The sequence below is a fragment of the Aptenodytes forsteri genome, unplaced genomic scaffold (genome assembly GCF_000699145.1).
Source record: "Aptenodytes forsteri isolate BGI_AS27 unplaced genomic scaffold, ASM69914v1 Scaffold217, whole genome shotgun sequence".
Taxonomy (NCBI): domain Eukaryota; kingdom Metazoa; phylum Chordata; class Aves; order Sphenisciformes; family Spheniscidae; genus Aptenodytes; species Aptenodytes forsteri.
Window position 1 is genome coordinate 8,042,923 of NW_008796222.1, and position 19,362 is coordinate 8,062,284.

The following is a 19,362-nucleotide window of genomic DNA, read 5'->3' on the forward strand; positions in this document are numbered from 1 at the left end:
TCGAATGGCAAGAGCAAACTTTCCATTCTGCTGCTTGACTAGAGAACTCTGATGCCGAGTTAATAGGATGGCTGTGCATCAACGAATGTTGCAGAGGACTCAAAAAAGAAATTCAGTGTCTGTGCCAGCAAGTTTTAAGATGAAGCTCACTCCCACAAAAACTTACCTCATGTCAGGTGAAAAATCCACTTGACAAGCGTAGCCAGCTACCATGTGACCTTTGAAAATTTTCTTTTTGTTTAATCTGAATCTGTTCTGAGCTCCAAAAATCAGAATTTGGTTATCCATCGACTGGCAAGCCAACCACTTCCCTATAAATGCAATAAACAAAGGTGGTATCAGAGTGCCGCATCTGAAGAAACAGACTTAACTGGAAGGTTTTAAGATATTTTTATAACTTTTCTTGCACTATCTCAATCCAGATTTTCATTATGTATCAGGGTTCTAGGTAGCAGCTGATATTGCTTCTGCCCAGTACAACTGCCAAGAGGCAAAACCTTATGTTTGACAGGATTTGGGGTGCCTATTCCTACAAAATGCACTCAGAACTCTAGAACAGCTCTGGCTGTTAAAACAATGTGCTGCATCAACCCCACTGACTTGCTGATAAGTTTTTCAGCTACTGAGTAAGCTTGCTGGTGCACATAATGAAGTAATCCAGATGAGGTAAAAAAACCCATCAGCTGCAATATATTTGATTATCTGTTTTGTGGGTACTCTTAAGATGGTCACCTTTTATTTTCTTTGTGGGAAAAAAAGAGGTCTAAGGTAGACTCAGGAGTTTGAAAATCTTTATAAATTTTTGCAAATATTTAGTATTCTCTGCCCTAATGGAATACAATTTATGAAGATATTTTAGTGAAAGAAAAACCCCAGGCTTTTCTAATCTTAAGTCTATCCCATTTTGTGTCTTGGCAGTGCATTAACTCCTGCCTGAGAATCCAATGATGATGTGCTACAGAACACCACAGAACAGACACTTCTGTCCTGAACTCTGCATATCGTCACTGCCTTTACAGTGTTTTATGCAAACAGCGATAACATAAAATGTGCTGACTTGACTGTAAATCTGACCACGCTTCCAGCTACTAGCTTGGAATTTGAGGATTTTCTCAGCCTCCCAAAGAAACAAATCAAGTGTGTACCCGAAACATGTTATTCTCCTCTTCTACTTTTTAAAAGGTCTGTTTCCTGCATCGCTCAGGAGGAAGATTTTAATTGATGAGATTCATAAATCAGTGCCCCTAAGCAGAAAAGTTCCACATCTGCAAAAATTTCAATCTACTTTTCTTTAAAGGACTCATTTAACTCCAAAATGATGCATGACGTGTCTGGCACAATCTGTAGTGTAACTGTTCCAGAAGAACTTGTTTTGTGTGATATTGGACTACTGTAGGTCAAGATAATGTTAGTTAACATGACAGGTGATATCTTGAGCTGAAAAGATGACTACTTTATCCCTAACATCATTTACTGTCTCATCTCAGAAATCAAATAATCAAATGCTGGCCAGCCAGAACTGGAAAAAGAATGAGAAATCCAGTATTTCAATGTGGAAGAATGAGATGAACTGAAAAACTGGATTAGAACACAGCAAGTTGTGCAATTTCAGAAACAGGGATTGAAATAGGCCAGCTTGGGAAGCTAACATTTTTAAATGCAGCTATCTCTTTCTCCAGAATCTTCCTTTTTATATTAGAAACCCACTTCTCTTGTTAAGAATAAAATATTTACAATGCAAAGCAAATACAATTTGATGCTGATAGCTGGCTGAAAACATTAGCTGTGCAACAAGTTGATCAGCCACTACTCAGCATAATGGGACTGTTAACTGTAAATCTGGCAACACTCTAATAATGTTGACACTAAAGCTATTTAATTTTGGCCAAAACAGATAACAGAAATTTTGTCCTGTTAGAAGGACTGATTACTGGAGGCACTAAACCTTTATCCTCCTTCAGTTTGATACTAATTAAAGAACATAAACACCAGTGAAATATTAACATAGAGAAACAGTGAGATAATTTGGGATTTCTCTTATGAAAGATTTATTTGGGCTATATTCAGAACAGAAAGGAACAGCATTGACATGATCATGTGCAACATCAGTTTCTGCTTTAATGGTGGCACCACAAGGACTGCTGAACTTGCTTAGTACTTTGCAGCCATCGTCAGTTCCCACCATTGTTTCTCTTAATATTTTAAATACAGCAAAGAGCACAGAGTAGCTCTATGAAAAGAAAGAGTCCTTTTGCCCTGTCTGGATGACAGTCTAAATTTAAATTGATACAGTTATCCTGATATAACCCCTCATTTTGACATACTTGTTCTTCTTAAGACTTTTAAATCAAAACCAGATCCAGTCCAATCTTTGAATAAATGCACACACTGATTTGGGGGGGGAGGGTAGTGTGGGGTGGCAGGGGGATGCAACATGGCAACATCACAGAGGTATAATCAGTAAGACTTGCCTACGTAAACTAGGCCTAAGAAGGCAGTAAAGTGTTAACCTACCATTTGGAGACAAAGTCACGGCTGGCATCGAATGCATACTTGGCTCAGCTATGTATTTGAAGTCTACAGGAATGTCCCTGCAAAAGGAAGAAGTATGTGTTTCATGAAGACATGGAGGTTTTCCAAAGGGCTGCCTCCAGTCAGCTGATGTACTCAGCCACTGAACCATGGAGAGCGTATGGTGGTGTCCAAAGGAAGAACGTGCAAAAGTTCAAAAATATTACAAATGCCCACCTAGAGGGCTCCAGCTGTGGAGCCATCTACAGGATAACCTCCAATAGAGTGAATTTACCCCCATCAAATGACCCAGAGTCTAAAGCAGAATCATAATTCCAATTGTTAAGAGTAAAACTGTAACACAAAGATACTCTATTGCCTCCAGTTTAACTGCAGCTCTTACAAAATTCTTATATAGGTAGCAAGAACAGACTGATACATGCATGTGTCTTATTGGAATGTCTTACTGACTTGAGTTTTGTTTTAACTAGAATATTTCTGATTTTTATTTTCTTTTTTTTTTTCTTTTTTAAAGGAAAACAGGAGTCTCTCTCTCTGACAATGCCCTTTTCCTCCTGATCTCCCCAAATGGGATGCCAACCAGCTCCAAATGTTCACAGCTGAACTGAACTGTGAACTTTCTTGTCTTGATTCCATACAGGACTGTGCCAGTGTATGTTTTAATAAGAACATATGCTGTCCTGTACAAAGGCTTGTGGACCCAGGGAAAAAACAAGTACAGTCTAATCCTTACTCTGCAGAACTGTCATTTGCTTTTGACTATATAAATTGAATTACTAATGGGCCATGCATATTCACAGTATTCCTCATACCCTACACTAGAAGGCTGGTAAAAAGGGAAGGCATGCATGTGTCTTTCTCATTAAGCAAAAGAAATCTCCAGCAGAAAACAGATTTGATTAATGTATTCAGCAGAAAACACATACAAGATGTTCTGTAGCAACATTCATTAATACAATGGGGATGGTTATGACTTCATTGTCTAATTCGCACAGCAGAAGAGCTGCTGGGACGCTATCGGAGCAGAGAGCGTGGGTGGCTGCCTTGTACTTGCTGACCGAGCCTTGCTGGATGGCAATATGGTTGACATTAGCAAGGTAATTACAATTCTATTTTATTGTAGTGTAAGTTATTTCCCATCATCCTGTGTTAAGTAATGTGCACATGGGCAGCGGGGTGAGAAGCTGCTCTATTGTCAGGAAGCAACACAAATGCTCCTGCGAGTTAAGTGTTAAAATCATTTACCCCTCTGCCTAAGAAGGGCAACCCACTTAACACACTCTGTGGATAAGAGCACGCGCAGGGGTAACTGGCTTCCGAACAGGCAGACCTAAGACTACTGTTGGACAGTGAACCTGTAAAGGAATAACAAGAAGTCCGTATAATCTCTGAGGCTGACCAACATGACAGTACAGGAAGTGCAGCCCCCTGTGCCCCATCCTACCCTTTTGCACCAATACCCAAACAGCTTCAAAGCCCACCTGCAAGAGGACACAAGGTCATCGCTGCAGTAAGGCCAGATCCTGATCAACTCCCAACATCCAACACTTCCTCAGCCCACCGGTCATCTGGAGTCCTCAATGCCAGGTAAAAGCAATCTCATTGGAAGCCCCATTAAAAAAGTCTCATCACAGAAGATGCATCTCCAAATGCTGAATTGTACTGCAGTGAGAACTTTAAATGCAGCACAGGTTGTCCTGCCTTTTCTCCCTTCACAAATGATGGCAGGCTCAGCTACTGGAATTTATTCAAGACAGCTCTGCTTTATGTTGAAACCTACCAGACACACTTAGGACAGCTGCAGGATATGCTGCATTAAACTATAAAGCAGAATAAAGAGATACATTTATGTTTCACGTTTGCTTCCAGTCAAATTGCTAAATAAGTGATATCAGCCTGCTGCCTTAAAAAAAAATTTTAAAAAAATTACCAAGAAAGATGCTGTCATGGCTGCCTGACCTCAAAACTCATGTGATATATCGCTTGTTCAAATTTTTTAAATTTAAAGATCTTCAAGTCCTCTCCCCACTTCATAGCATTTCAAAGGTTGAAAAGTTCTAAATATCAAAAGTAATATCTGCTAGCCAAGATTTAGAAATGTGATACTCTGGGGTTCTAGCACAACTTCTTCCCCAAGCAGGAGAGAGAAAAACCCTTTCTAAAGAATAAAGAAAAAAGCCCAAACCCAACCCAATCCAATTTTGGGATCTGCACATCATGAAGAGCTCCCTCAGGAGCCTACTGTATCTCTACTAGGAACAATGGAGAGAAAAGGCCTGCTGAGGGGTATGGTTTTACAGACATGACAAGGCTCCTAAGCCTGCCAGGATAATAGCTAAACTACCAGCGTACAGTTCTTGCTTTGCTAGCTGACTTGAAGGTAAAAGGAAATAAAAGCCTCCAAGGTCAATCGTCCAAATCATTTCACTGTTTATCCAAGTAGGACCAGATGCATATGAAGCAGACATAGACAAAATAACATTTTGCATTTCTAGAAGAAAGAACACAGAATACGATACCCCTGTCAACTTTAATATCACTGCTGTAATGATAACAATCACATGAAATGCAAAAGCAGACAAATTTTAAAGTACTCCCATTAAGACTCTTAAAGAAACCATTTCATCTGCAAGAGTCTGTCCTATACTCGCAGTCTGAACTTTCAGCAGCCAACCAACTGCAATTCAGTGTACAGCACAGTGAAATCTATGCATGGGATGAACTCCTGGGGAAAGGAGATTTAAATTCTCAGGGGAGAAGTTCCCCACTGTGATGAAGTCTGACATGGCATCCCATTACCAGCCCTGGCCAAGTCAAAGTGTTTACAAAACATACTACAAAATTCCTCTAGACAATTGAAGCTAAGCAATTAGACCAGCTTCAGTTACTGTCTTTTAAGGCCCTACTCAGGTCATAATTACTTCTGCTTTGTTTCTGTAGGATACCGAAGAAGTATTGCGCTGAAGAACATATAAGGAAACATGCCAAAAGGTGCAGTAACCAAATCACCCTAAGTTGCAAATAATTTTCCTTACAAATTTAGGAAAAAGAGATTTGAGGTGCAGCATGAAATAATTTGCCATGGAAGCTTTCAAGCTCCAAAAGCTTCTGTACTGAATACATTAACTTAGTTTTAACGTATTGTAAAAATCTGGATCTTGAAATTATAGAAATATGCCTACAGACCGATTAACATATATCATGGCAGGTTGTGAAGAAAGGTTTTCAAGTTGTGCCTAGGAAGACAGCATTACATTTGCTTTTTATAAAACAAAAAAAAATCCTCGACGACTGTATTACAGAATATTGCCTACAGTTGAGTTCCCTATTATCTGAACAAGGGAGCTTTCTTCAGCATACAGCAAGCTCAGTATGTATTTTTTTCTTCGGAAGGAAAAAAACTTCTGCTACTGGAACAATCAGGTTGCAATGTTCCCATGCCAGAACCTTTTTGCCTTTCCTGCTCTTCCCCACAGAGTGACTAAATCCACCCACTTTGCTATTTATTTCAGCCATCAACACAAAGCTCACAAAACAAGGGCAATCCAATCTCAAGGAAATAACAGATTTGTGCAAGTGAGATCCTCCTCCCACTCACCAGAGAGGAAACACTCCTTAGCAGATATGGTATTGTAAAGATTTTTCTTTAAGGAGCTCAGTAAATACATGGGACTAATTATGAAATACTGAACAGAGGCTCTCTTGGAGTGACATATGGTGACAGCACTACATGTCTAGCCTAAGCCTGGGTTCCCAGACTTTGGTCATTACCACCGCTGCTACTGGCAATGATAGCAGCCGATCACAGACACGCTGAGGGTTTTGCTGGCTGCTTGGGTAACATTAAAATACCACAGATTGGAGTCTCTTGTCTAGGTGTTTAATTAAAAAAAAAAAAAAAAGAAGCTAGGAAGGAACTGATTAGTCACAGAGCTGTTGAACTAGCATCCATATTGTGCAACAGCTTTGCATGTGTGAACGGCAAAATGAAATGGATACCTAAAGATATGGGAGTGATTATTTCAAAAAGAAATTTGAAATCCTAGAGAAATCTTCAGAAGTCCTAAGCTGAAAATCTTAGTACCTAGAACCTTGTGGAAAACATTTCAGATAGGAGAGATTTGGTTTCTCCCCAGATATGTTAAAAATTGGAAGCCATTTAAAATGATGTTTTTATGAGTTTTTCTTAGATAGACTTTCACTTTTCTGTCATCTATTGTATTCATACTGTGGGTATCAATGATGGCCAAAAACCCCAGACTACCAGAAAACCAGAAATGAAGCTACACTAAACTAGCCATGTCATACATGGGCCAAATATTACATAATACTATGCACATCCAAGTTCAAAGCTTTCAAAAGCGACACACACTAATGTAACAGAGCAGGCATTTCTTTGAAAGATTAATTTAAGGGCTAATACACCCTTGGGGAAAAGAGAGAGAACAGAGATCACTAATAGAGTGCAACGTGCTTCAGGCTGACAGGGCTGTTTTATGCTTTCTTTGGGAGAGAAGGAAATCTGTGAAGTGTCTTGAGCATTAAGCCAGGACGGGTTGGTTAGCATTCAGCAACGTGATAGGAAGCAACTGGTTTTAAAGATTAAAATCTCTAGAGAAATGATTCTAAAAAGATAAATTATTAATAATTAATGCTAAAAATAAATACAGCCCAATGCCCATATAAAATCTGCACCAATAAAACAGAGGCTATTTAAGACATTTTACTTCGCATACAGTGATTTAGGTTTTCAAAATTTTCAAAAAATTTTTCAAAAGTTTTCAAAAATTGCAGTACAGTAGGACAGTAATTCACTATTAGACATTAAGAATGATTTCAAAGACATTGAAAGTATTATACTAAGATTTTTGAAAGGATGTTTCCTTTCACTGGACAAAAATGTTTAAGAACTAGACTGAGTGGCAGTATGCAGGAGTTTGCAGAGTATATGCCCAACTTCAACAGTTACCAGAAATTAGCAACAACAATAGCTGAGATTGTTCTGGTTCTACTTTACTGTGAAACGTTTTAGCTACTGCATATATAATTACATAAAAAATTGTAGAAATTTAAATTCAGCTCTTCTTCAGCTAGCCAGAACTCAGTACACTCCAGTATCCTATGTGCTACGTATACTTTTAAAAATAAACTCTCTTCTCAGTTTGCTCATAATATACTTCAAGTTAAAATTCAAATTTTTAAACTTACCATTCCCAGACTCTTAAACTCTTGTCATCAGATGTACTCACAAACCTTCTATTTTCATCCACAAACACAATGGTGTTGACAGCTCCCAAATGCCTATCATATTCCTGCACAATCTCACCACTTCGAATATCCCACTACAAAAAAAAAAAAGTTAGAATAAGACCTTGTCTTTACTAAATATTGTAATTTTTAGAGGAAGAGATATTAAGTAGACATACCTGCACAATTTTCTTATCTGACATTCCTGCAACAAAGAGATTTTGTTTATCTTCATCAGGATTGAACTTGACACAATAAGGAACCTTCCTGTTTGTGAATCTTGAAATACATTGCCCTGCAACAGACAAGCCATTCACAGCACGTCAGGTTGGAAGTTCTATGGGCTGATTAGTTCTTCGCAGATATTGATAAAAACCATTCATTCTACATTTACTTTACTAACAGCAGGAAATATTTGTTTTAAAGCCCTTGAGAGGATTAGAGGGTAGAATCTACCCTGCTCTTTGATTATACTTTCACATTTGTATGCACGCACCTGTATAAACACATACATATACAAACTATTCCGTACCATTACTACAGCTTTCCAAACAATATCACTGCTCAGTACCCTGTATGTCATCAGGACATATCAAGGACATCAGGACTGGTCATGATATCACAAGCTGACCACTGTCTTTGCATAGCATCACCTCCTTAGGATCAGAGGTCTTCTTGACAAGAAACTTAAACTCAGGCAAGAATTCCTCAATCCTAAGCCTAGAAAAGGATAACAGTAATCCAACTGCAAAACAAACCACTGACCTCTTCTCCTAGCCTCAGCCATAAATACCCTAATCACATGTTATCCGTAACTTACAGGAGCCTGTTGTAGTCCGAAAGCTTAATACATTTTTCAGGTGTCTAAATAACTGAGTTCAGACTCTGAAGAATTTGACTTATACCTTTCTGGCTGTCACCTGTATGTGACTAGTGGCACTGCTAACCAAGAAAGCTAACGTCTTTTTTCAACATGGAAACTTCCTGTCTTAGGAACAGACTTACGTTTAAAAGAATATTGACAAAATCTACCCTGTATCTTTTTAGCTTAAGAAACTATTTGGAGCAGAATGTTACAGAGCATCTCCCAGGCAGTTCTGTGACAGCATCAGACCTACCCTCCATTCCCTATACCAGCAGCTCAATTTCTACCACCTTTTCTTATTTGGACTGCTCTTCAAGTTCAGGTTAACCGAAAGATCAAGTGAAATAATTCTAGATTAAGAATATTTAGGTCTAAAGTGTAATTTCATTACTTAATTTTATGCCTGTAAATGTAAACATGCAATTAACTGATTTGGTAAAATTTCGTCTTTTTGCTGAAAATTGTTCTGGCATTACAAGTAACTATCAAACTTCTCAAATAAAAAGGTATATGAAATACAGGTATATAGGTAGTGTCAATTGCACCATTACAGATAACAACTAAACATTTAGGAAAAAAAGACTATTCATCCTGTAATGAAAGCCTAAACACTGAACTACATGACAATATTAAGGACAATTGGAAACAACCTGACTGACTGATAATATATCTTGATATTTACTATTAATTAAACACAGTGCCAAATAACAGCATCTACAAATACAAGCCTACCTGTTTCAGTGTCCCAGAGTTTAAGATAGCGGTCATATGCAGCACTAAGAAACCGAGTGCCAGCATTATTAAAACAGATGTCTCGAACAGCTTTACTATGTCCTACAAGATAGGAAAAATGCGATGATAAACTTTTATCCATTCATTTTTAGAATTAATGGGGTTTTTTTAAAACATTATTCAAGATAAATGCTCCAGTCTTTAACAATGCAAAGATATTTCCTTATTGAAGTTCTTCATGAGCACTAGTAAAGAATGATTCAAGTGAGAAAGAAAAAGTAACTCCTAAAAAACGCTGAGAATAAAACCCCCCAAACCCCACACCTCTAAAGCACTGGAGAGAGAAACAATATCATTGCACAGAACCAACCACTGTGCATCATTCATAAACTGATACACAAGCAGAACTTTAGGTACTGTTGGCTTCAAAGATTGTTCTGGTCACAGTTAAGAGCTGCAAGAGAAGTTTAAAATACTGTAATAAATGTCAACATCTAATGAAAAAGGAGACACAAACACTACAGGACATACATTTAAAGGAGAAACATTTAAAATTAGAAAACAGGTACAAAATATGGGAAATATTAGATCAGAAAATTAAGAATGCTTTCATCTGGTGTTAACCTTGCTACCCCTCAACCCCAATACTTTCATCTGACCACTGCATCAGACTTGTAGGAGATCTCTTTAGTTAAAATATTGGCACAGTAACTTAAATATATCAAAACAGCAGGTGAATCTGGTTGATAATAAGGACCTTTTGAGAAAAACAGTCAAACTGTTCAGAAAGAGCAGTCTATTGAAAGACAACCTTTTTTGAGCCATTATCTTCACCACACTGCTGTCATCAGAAATATTAGGTGACAAAAGACTTCTTTGTTGTTACTCAACTTATATTCACTCAGTGTTCTAGAAATGTTCCCATTTCAAAAGGGGAATCAGATGCTTTTGTTCTGCATTCAAGGCTGCTAAGAAGTTTGCATTTCTCTGTCTCTCTCAGCTACCTGCTTTAAAAAGCACCTGTTACATGAACAAAGACGGCACCCTGTAAAAAAAAAAAAAAATCCCATGCTTTTGCACTAGAAACTCAGTACAGAAGAGACTATCTATTTAAGGTGGGATCATCAGACCACAAGATGCCCTCACTGCAAAAATACACAGGGCTACTGTTCTCAACATGAAGATGGGGCAATTTAATTTCACAATTTTGCCTTTGGAAGAGTCTTGCATAAAGTATTGATGACTGCAGTACACTGATGTTTTGTTTTAAGGGTCGTAAGGTGTTATACATCAACATTAAATTGCTTGGAATAATGACAAATGTTCACTAAAAACTTGCACCTTTTTCAATTCTTATTGCCAAGATTATACTGAATACCATTTGCCTTGGATGCCTACAAGTCCTCTCTATGATAAATTACTAAGCTAACCTAAATCATATCCTTCCACGAAGTTGTTTTAAATATACATCAGTTTAAAAAAAAAACAATTACCAATAAATGTTCGTAGACATCTTCGATCACCATATACTTCCCACTTCCCAGAAAAAAAAAAGGGATGGGAAAAGATGTCAATTGTTAAACAATAATGATGCTGAAATTAAGCGCAAACATATATGGCAACATCTTTTAAGAAATTAATTACAAACATATGACATCTACTGATTAATCACAACTATCTACCCAGGAATTCACAAGAATGCTCTGTCACCTTGTTAGCAAAACCCCCTTAAAATAACTAAAAACCCCATGCCATATTCCGACTATAAAGCCCTAAGGTTTTGCTAGTAAAAAAAATTATCAGCTTTCTAATATGATGTATGCTGGACTAAAATGAGATTAGTTCAAGACCACAAATGCTTTAGTAAAACACTTCAGCAGAAACCTATTGCTAGTTGTAAAACTAGGCTTCACAGAAAATGGATTATTATAATAACAAGGGCAATAACCTGAGGAACTTGTGACCTTCTAAATGCTATTACTAAATGATTAACACTGTTCTAATACCCACAGTCTTGTGTATTATTTCTAGCTTTGTTCCAATGAATTTGTAACTTAAAAATCAAGTGAGAAAAATAAAAGTAACACAGACAAAAGGCATTTGGTAGAAGTACCAAATGTTTAAGTATTTCAAAATGCATTGTCTGTATTTGATGATGATATAAAATATATACATGAAAATAGAAGAATAACTCACCTTAATTTTGCAATCCATAGAGCAAGACAACAGTATATGTCCAGAGAGAGGAAACAATCTAACTGCACTGACACCCTGTAAACAAGGACAAAATTAAACAGTAAGTGGAGCATCTAGATATTTCCTCAGTTCACTTGCCCTCTTTTCTAAGCAAAAAGCTAAAGCTTATCTTCATAAAATATAAAGATACTGTATCTTGAGAAGAAATAACCTACTGACATTCCATTTTAGAAACAGCAATGCATTTTGAACAATTGTTATTGGCAACAAATGGATTCACTTCAACAGCTGTATATATACCCTCCTTCAACACTCACACCATTACTGTGGTAAACACAGCAAAGAAATACAAATTGCGGGTTTGGGCAACCGTTTTTCCCAGCTTTTCTAGATTTGTCAGCCCATCTTTCTTTTGCTTCTCTCATCGATATCATTATTCATCTCTTGTTTGAAGGAAAAAGCTCTTTTACGCATCAGTCTGTTCTAATAGAATAATAGGCAGAGGAGTGACTAGACTTTGGGGAGGAGATGTTATTCTGGAAAGCACTGATAGTTGCAGCTACAAGCTCTTTGATGCAGCAATCATTGAAGAAGAGTTCAGAGCTGTGACTCAACTGAAAAAGGGTAAAAGCCAGAAGTGTTCTGTGTCCTCCTTTCTTCCATCTTTCAGATATCATTAAGGTGCTGTCCATTGCAGCACAGCATATTCCCCCAAGCAATACTGAAAGTTAGAGGCAAAAGAAGCAGCAAATTGAGTATAGGCTTTACAAATCTGATCGGTGAAACACTTTTTTTAATACCAAAATTATGTATATAGTTACGGGCTCTGGCACAAGAAGAAACTGTACATGTTAAGTAGCATCATAAAAAAAACCTCTTAACAAGGCAGACCTCTCAAAGGTAATAACTGTATTTGGGAATCCTGTAATGCTGATGCATCATAATCACAAAACCTATGTAACTTTTCATAAGTTTGATATGAAACAGCCCTTAAGTACTTTTACTATTAAAAAAAAAAAAAAGCAGCATTTTCAGGGATCTCTAGAATTAGCCTTACTCTTATTCACGTGGTAGTTTAGGAAATAACTCCAAGTCCCACAGAAGTCACTGAATAGTATTTGTCCCTTTAAAGGAGGTCAGGAAGTCACTATGTTCATGAAAAAGTATATGCAGGTAAACAACTGCATTTGAGCAGGCAAATACCTTGTATGACTGTGTAATGCAACCAATTACATGCATAATGTGGTAAAGACGAAAATACTCCTTCCTTCTACTGATACTTCAGTTTTATAGAAGTTACTAGCTTCAGACACAAAGTGAAGTGGGTTTTTATGATGCACGCTCACAGCCACGAATTCCTACCTTTGTATGTCCAGACCACACATGGATTTGTTTCTTTGGAAGATAGCACTTCTCAGGTGGCACTGTAGAACGTAGATTAACTCCAACATCTTGAGGGACATGAAGATAAGATCTTCCCTGATAGTCATACATTTCCTTAACTGAAAGGGTAAACACAGAATTCTGAGAAGCCAAGATCCTGTATTTTAAGAGGTTATAATCTTTGAAAGGCTCGACAGCCTCACGCAATTAAGGTTATTATCAACACAGCTGCTATGCTGTGAAGTGGGAGGGAATGAAGAAAAAAAAAAAGAAAAACCCACTTCATAGGACACAGATGTGGAATCTTATTGAACATCAGTTAAGCTCAAATTAAGTCATTTCAGCAAAGCCTGCTTGAATCTGATAATCTGAACATTAAGACAATCTCCCCCCTACACATCTTACTCATCATCAAACAGCAAGAGAGTTCCTCCAGCCAGCAAAGGTTTGCTTACACTAACTCTACACAGATTATAATGTGCAACTCCAACCCTGGCATTTGCTTGCAATTCATATTCAGCCAGCTCTGTGCTGTGTCAGTCACATCAACAGAATTACAAACCAGAGAAAAAGAGATCCATTTGGCCAGTGTGAACCAATATAGGTCAGCGGTAGTCAACAGCTCTTCTTTAACTAGATTTAGGAAGTGATTGGACAGTCAGATGTGCAGGGATGCATTCTGCATAGAAATGGATATTTCAGAGTAGACTTGTATTGGAGAGCCATGACATTAAGCTGCGCACTGATTAAATTAATTTCTCAGTTTCTGGGTTATTGTTATGGCAGTTTTGGTTGTACAAGTGACCTCCTGCACAGTATCAATGTTTACACGTCTACAAAATGGCATATTTCTGGAATGTTTGTGTTTGAGAAGATTAAAGTTTATCTTGTAAGGTCTTTCACCGTGAAACTTCAGCTAGAGACCACGAAAAGTTGGATACAAAATAATTATTCTATAGGAGGCTCAGTGGCTAAAATTTCAGGTTTGTTATGCTTGTCACTATTCAATAAATAGTCATGATCTACTACATATAAACAGAATGAAGCACTGCTGTCAGCAACAATCTCATAGCCACTTCTTCTTTAATGCCTATAAGAAAGGATGCTCCAGCTGAGCCTGGCTGTAGAAAGCGGTAAACAAAGAGAGACTTGGTTTACCTAACCATCTGTGCCAAGCAACATGAGGCAGGACTGTTTTGCATGCAGAGAGTTGAAGTAAGTTTCCAAAAATCACTTAACTTTACTTACCAAACCATTTTCTTTGAAGGTACCACATGCTATAGGCTTCCATAGGGTAATTATTTGATACACAATTATTCATAGTATGACAGCAAGAACATTTACATTAAGAACTGAGGAAGTATAAAGTCCAAGTGATTTTCTAAATTGTATGTAAGCCATAACTCAAAGTACTACCTGCTGATGAAAGTACTGGAACATAAAACTGCAGTAATTCTGAAGCTGAAATTAAGCCAAACTCATAACTAAAATGTTTGCTCTGTAAAATAGGAAAGGGATATGTGCGTCTAATACCATTAAAAAAATAAATAAATAAAACCAGTACCCTGAAAGATGACTTTTCCACGCTGCTCTTCACAGTATGAAGTGGAATTAGTCCAAGTTTATCTCTTTCCCTGTCCTTTATGCTTATTCATGTGAGCACTATTATCTCCAATACAGAAACATCAAGGTGCCTCAGCAAAACTGCTGAGGCTGTCTGCCATCCTTACTAATTAACACAGCAGGTAAGAAAACACAGTGAGCAAGAAAATGAGAACAGGCAGGAAGATGCCATTACCATGTAATATAGTCTTCTCCTCTCCAGGTTTATCATCTTCTAGTTTTCCTCTCTTCTGCCTCTTAGCTGTTATTTCATCCAACTCCTTCTGTTCTTCCTGGAAAAATAAAACATGATCTTGACTTTTAAAAACTCAGTGTTCAGAGTCACATAACAAAATCCAGAACTGCACTACTGTTTACTTACTATTAAGAACACATTTGCTGAATGAGATTAGAAATATTTGTAAGCATCAATAAAGAGAGTACCTTTATGAAAACCAGAGTAATTTCAGTGTACATAGTATTTAAATCTTTTAAAAAGCTATCTTTTTATTCATAGACTACAGCTAAACATCGCTGACGGAACAAGAAGGATGTTTGTTGGTTGGAGAGGGGTTTTTTTGGGGGGGTTGTTGTTTTTCTGTTTGTTTTTTTCTTTTCTTTTTCAAACAAGTTTTACTTTCAGTTCTTTTCAAGCTGCTTCTGTTTATAAATGTCTTTTAATCAGACTCTACACACAACACACAGATACCATTAATTTTATTTCCAAACAGCCTTGCAAATAACTGAATGCAGAATATTCGGAACACCTTATTTGGACATATCACCTGAAATGTTTCTACCACCCTAAAGCATAGCATGGATCTTCTGCTTGGAAAGACTACTAGTGCAGCTGGATCTCTGTTAAAACCACTGCAATGTACTAACAATTTGTATCTATTCTGCTAAAGTAGTACTTACTTCTGATGGTTTGGCTACTTCTTTTTCATCAACGTACTTCGCCCATGGTCCCAGGAAACCATCAATATTAGATGCATCATTCTCCTTGAATTTCTTCCTTTTTTCAATTTTCCTTTGTCCCGTTTCAAACACTGTTAAACCTGAAGAAAGAAACAATGCACTGCCTAGCTGCTAGCACAGAATACAACACCATAGGTCACACCATAGTCAGTTTAAGAGAAAGAAACCACCACCATTCCTTCCAATACACACAGCAAAATGGAAAAAGCATTTGAGCAAAACTGGCCAAAGCATTGCTAACTTTTCTAACTATGAACACTGCTAACTATGTACAGTAGCAGAGGAACCACTTAAACTGTGTGTCATGGTTCGTTAGAGTATTTAATCATGCAAGTACGCATGCATTTTTAACAATCTGCAGACTGTATGAATACATCAATTTTCATACTTTAAATAGTGCAGTGCTTGAAAGAGTAGTCCTAACAGTTGGCTTCTGATCCCCCTCACCTCTCTCAGTTTCTAAAAAAACCCCCCAAAACCAAAATAAGACAAGTCTCCCAAAACCCCAACCACAACTGTGTATTTTAATTTAATAAAAAGTCATAGAATCATAGAATGGTTTGGGTTGGAAGTGACCTTTAAAGGTCCTGCAATGAGCAGGGACATCTTCAACTAGATCAAGTTGCTCAGAGCCCCGTCCAACCTGACCTTGAATGTTTCCAGGGTTGGGGTATCCACCACCTCTCTGGGCAACCTGTTCCAGTGCTTCACCACCTTCAGTGTAAAAAGTGTCTTCCTTATATCTAGTCTAAATCTACCCTCTTTTAGCTTAAAACCATTATCCCTTGTCCTATTGCTACAAGCCATATTAAAAAGTCTGTCCCCATTGACATGGTCATCTACCTCCAACAACTATCTTGTTCTTCCATATAAATGCTAGCTTTTGACAAATGCTGTGCTCTCAGAATTCCATTTGCCAAAACCATTAAACAATATAGGTATGGGAGGAAAAAAAATTAAAGTTAAAAGATGTTAACGTAATGACTTAAAAGTTTTTCAAAAGGTTGTATATACAATTATGTGCAATTTTCAAACAATGTTTTCCTACAGCATCAGTAATACTCAACTAGTGCAAGGGAGCCAAAAAGAGCTTTGTATAAGCAATGGGAAATAGGCAATGTAAAAATTAAAGTAATGATCATATGAAGGAATTGTACATTAATGAAGAGTTTTCTTAAAATAAATTTCTAAAATTCCATTATGAAAAGGTTATTTTTTTATTTTTGAAATTATTTAATCTTAGCCATTTCTGTCTAGTGTCTGTAGCTGCTATACCAAAATAAGTCTATGTTCTTCATCTTACTTTGGAAGGAAAGAGTGAAATAACCTTGGATATATTCCATGGAAGAGGACACAGAAATAGAGAACCTTTGCATACACATGTGAATAAGATGTTAGAAAAAGGCAAGGGAAAGCATAACTGTAAAGTTTACACAGGTACAATTTTCCAATGCAAAGAAGTCACTTTGAGTGTTAAATATCTTGTATCAAAGTATTAATTACAAACCCCATGCCTCTGGTAGTCAATCCTCACAGTGGCACTATGCCTTTACCATTTGGCAACCTTCCAATGGTTTTTCTTTTCCTAATAACCCAAACAGCTTAACTCTGCTAAGCAGAGGGAACATGCAATTTGCAACAGAATGCTAGAGATTGCGTGGAGTGATCAGTTTGCTAGAGTAGCACAGTTAAGGTGATTAGCCCAACATACAAGTATCCTAATGCAGACATATGACAATTTTAGCTAAGACAGAATTTAAGAGGACCGAAAAACTCTGTTTCAAATATACAGATCAATTCTATTCATGTAATGGCACATGCTGGGTTCCAGTTACAAATCCTAATTTGAAATCTGACATAGTGATAACCTGAAATATTTGCTACTTCAGGAAAACAAAGCCCCCAATATCTCTCTTCCCTCTTCACATTACAATTGCAACACGTCTTCATTTATTGTGTCTTTGGACATGGGTAAGTCTCTCATAATTCCTTCCTTTGCCGATACCTATTCCATTTATTACTGAAGAAGAAATGGAAAGTCATCAGTTGCAAGTCATTTATACAAGATTCTGAATTATTTACCTTGATTTTTTTCAGCTTCTTCTACAGAACCAATATATTTGGTAGCAACTTCAGGGTTATCTATAGAGGGATCTAATGCATAACCTAAAACAAGAGGAGAAATAAAATACTGTTATTTCAAGCTTTTTAGTTTTGTACAACTTTTATTACTCTGCCCCCACCCCCACTCCGTGAAATTTTTTCCTGTTGGCTCTCAAGGAGCTAGGGATGAGGAAGGGTTGATAATTTGAAATCCCATCCACTTTTCACTTGGCCTGAGTATTAAGAATACTACGAAGTATTAGCTTGAGGCCCTTGAGTATGCACTGCTGCCAGAATGCTTAACTTTGCACAAGATAGAGAAGCAAATAAATATAATAGGCAACGGTTAACATAAGACACAAAGGGAGGGTAGTCACAGGAAGCAAAGTCACAGAACCTTTCTGGTGGGAAGGGACCTCAGGAGGCCCCTGGCCCAACACCCTACTCCAAGTGAGGTCAACACTGAATTCAGACCAGTTTGCTGTAATGCAAACATTAGATTTTGAAATGCCATAGCAACCTCTTCTTGTTGTAACATGGCATAAGGGAAAGACTAGCTCAAAATCTTATGTTAGTGACACGTGATTTTAAACAGATGCTGCTTTAGTTCAGGGCACGGTTCCTTGGTTTGCAAAGCCAGTAAGTCACACTGAAACCAGTCTGTTGCTGCTGCACACAGAGAGCCTTCTGGCTTCAGCAGCAGCCTCTGGCCCCGCAGCCCCCTGCACTGCCCACTACCTCCACTGGGTCAAAGAGAGTGCTACTCATCTCTGGCAGTCCTGGGGATGGCGGCAGCTGGAAGGAAGAGGACAGAAATGGGGAAAAAAAATGAAAGCAAATGAAGTTTTCTAGGGCTTTGTGCATATTCTGTCTCCCCCTGCAGAAATTATTTTATCCTCCTCCTGCCAGAGCTGGGAAGGCTTGTTCATTCAACTTGAAAGCAGTTGCTTTAACTAATGTGGATGGTATCAGAAGCAGCAGCAATGGCCTTTAATTTTTAAAAGAATTAAGTATTCACACCTTCATTTCCTGATTACGGCTATTGAGTCTCATTAAAAAAAAAACAACCCAAAACCTGCTGCATTTACTCTTACAAATAATTTAGAAAGTGTACCAGCATTTCATAGATATTCAGGATAATAACAATTTTTGATACTGAGGTTCTCATTTTAATACGCATATCTTACAGTTTTTCTCCATTTCTCCTGAAGCTGATAGCATGATCTTACGAGAATAAGATAGATGAATAAATTCATCTAGTTTCCAAGAACAGGTGCACTGAACAGTTACTGACCACCATGGCTTTTTTTTTTGGGAAAGACTGCACCCTGGTGGACATATCACCAATTTTTATCAAAAATTATTCAAGTGACAAAATGTCCCTTGAGGACCCAATGAGAATTTCTCCATATCAGGAAGGAAAAAAAAAAAGGAAAAAAAAAAAAGAAAGAAGCGATGAAGATATTAAACCACCAGTAAAACACAAAATCAAAGAAATCCTACACCATACAATCTAATTCTTATATTTTTGTTAATTCACAGAGACAATCAAGAACAGTGGGAGATTACCCAGTCCACCCCAGAGACCAACGGCCCATAAAAGCACTTGGGTGCATATAAGTTAAGAACCTATCAACATCATCCCAATAGCCAAAGGAGGTCATCTCCCCAGCCATTTCTCAGAAAGACTACTGTCCTAGAAGATGGTCCAGTTCAATTCTTTT

General features: G+C 37.5%; 1 protein-coding gene across 1 annotated transcript in view; it reads right to left on the reverse strand.

Moving 5' to 3' along the window:
• Positions 1–19,362, reverse strand: part of CDC40 (cell division cycle 40) — a 34,336-nt gene that overhangs the window by 1,775 nt on the left and 13,199 nt on the right. Inside the window, exons 4-14 of the mRNA XM_009289201.2 lie at positions 17,618–17,701; positions 15,476–15,615; positions 14,754–14,850; positions 12,935–13,074; positions 11,573–11,647; positions 10,870–10,912; positions 9,377–9,478; positions 7,959–8,074; positions 7,741–7,874; positions 2,515–2,591; positions 167–311 (exon numbers count right to left, since the gene is read on the reverse strand). Coding sequence (XP_009287476.1) covers positions 167–311; positions 2,515–2,591; positions 7,741–7,874; positions 7,959–8,074; positions 9,377–9,478; positions 10,870–10,912; positions 11,573–11,647; positions 12,935–13,074; positions 14,754–14,850; positions 15,476–15,615; positions 17,618–17,701 — 1,153 coding nt within the window. The remainder of the gene's footprint in view (positions 1–166; positions 312–2,514; positions 2,592–7,740; positions 7,875–7,958; positions 8,075–9,376; positions 9,479–10,869; positions 10,913–11,572; positions 11,648–12,934; positions 13,075–14,753; positions 14,851–15,475; positions 15,616–17,617; positions 17,702–19,362) is intronic.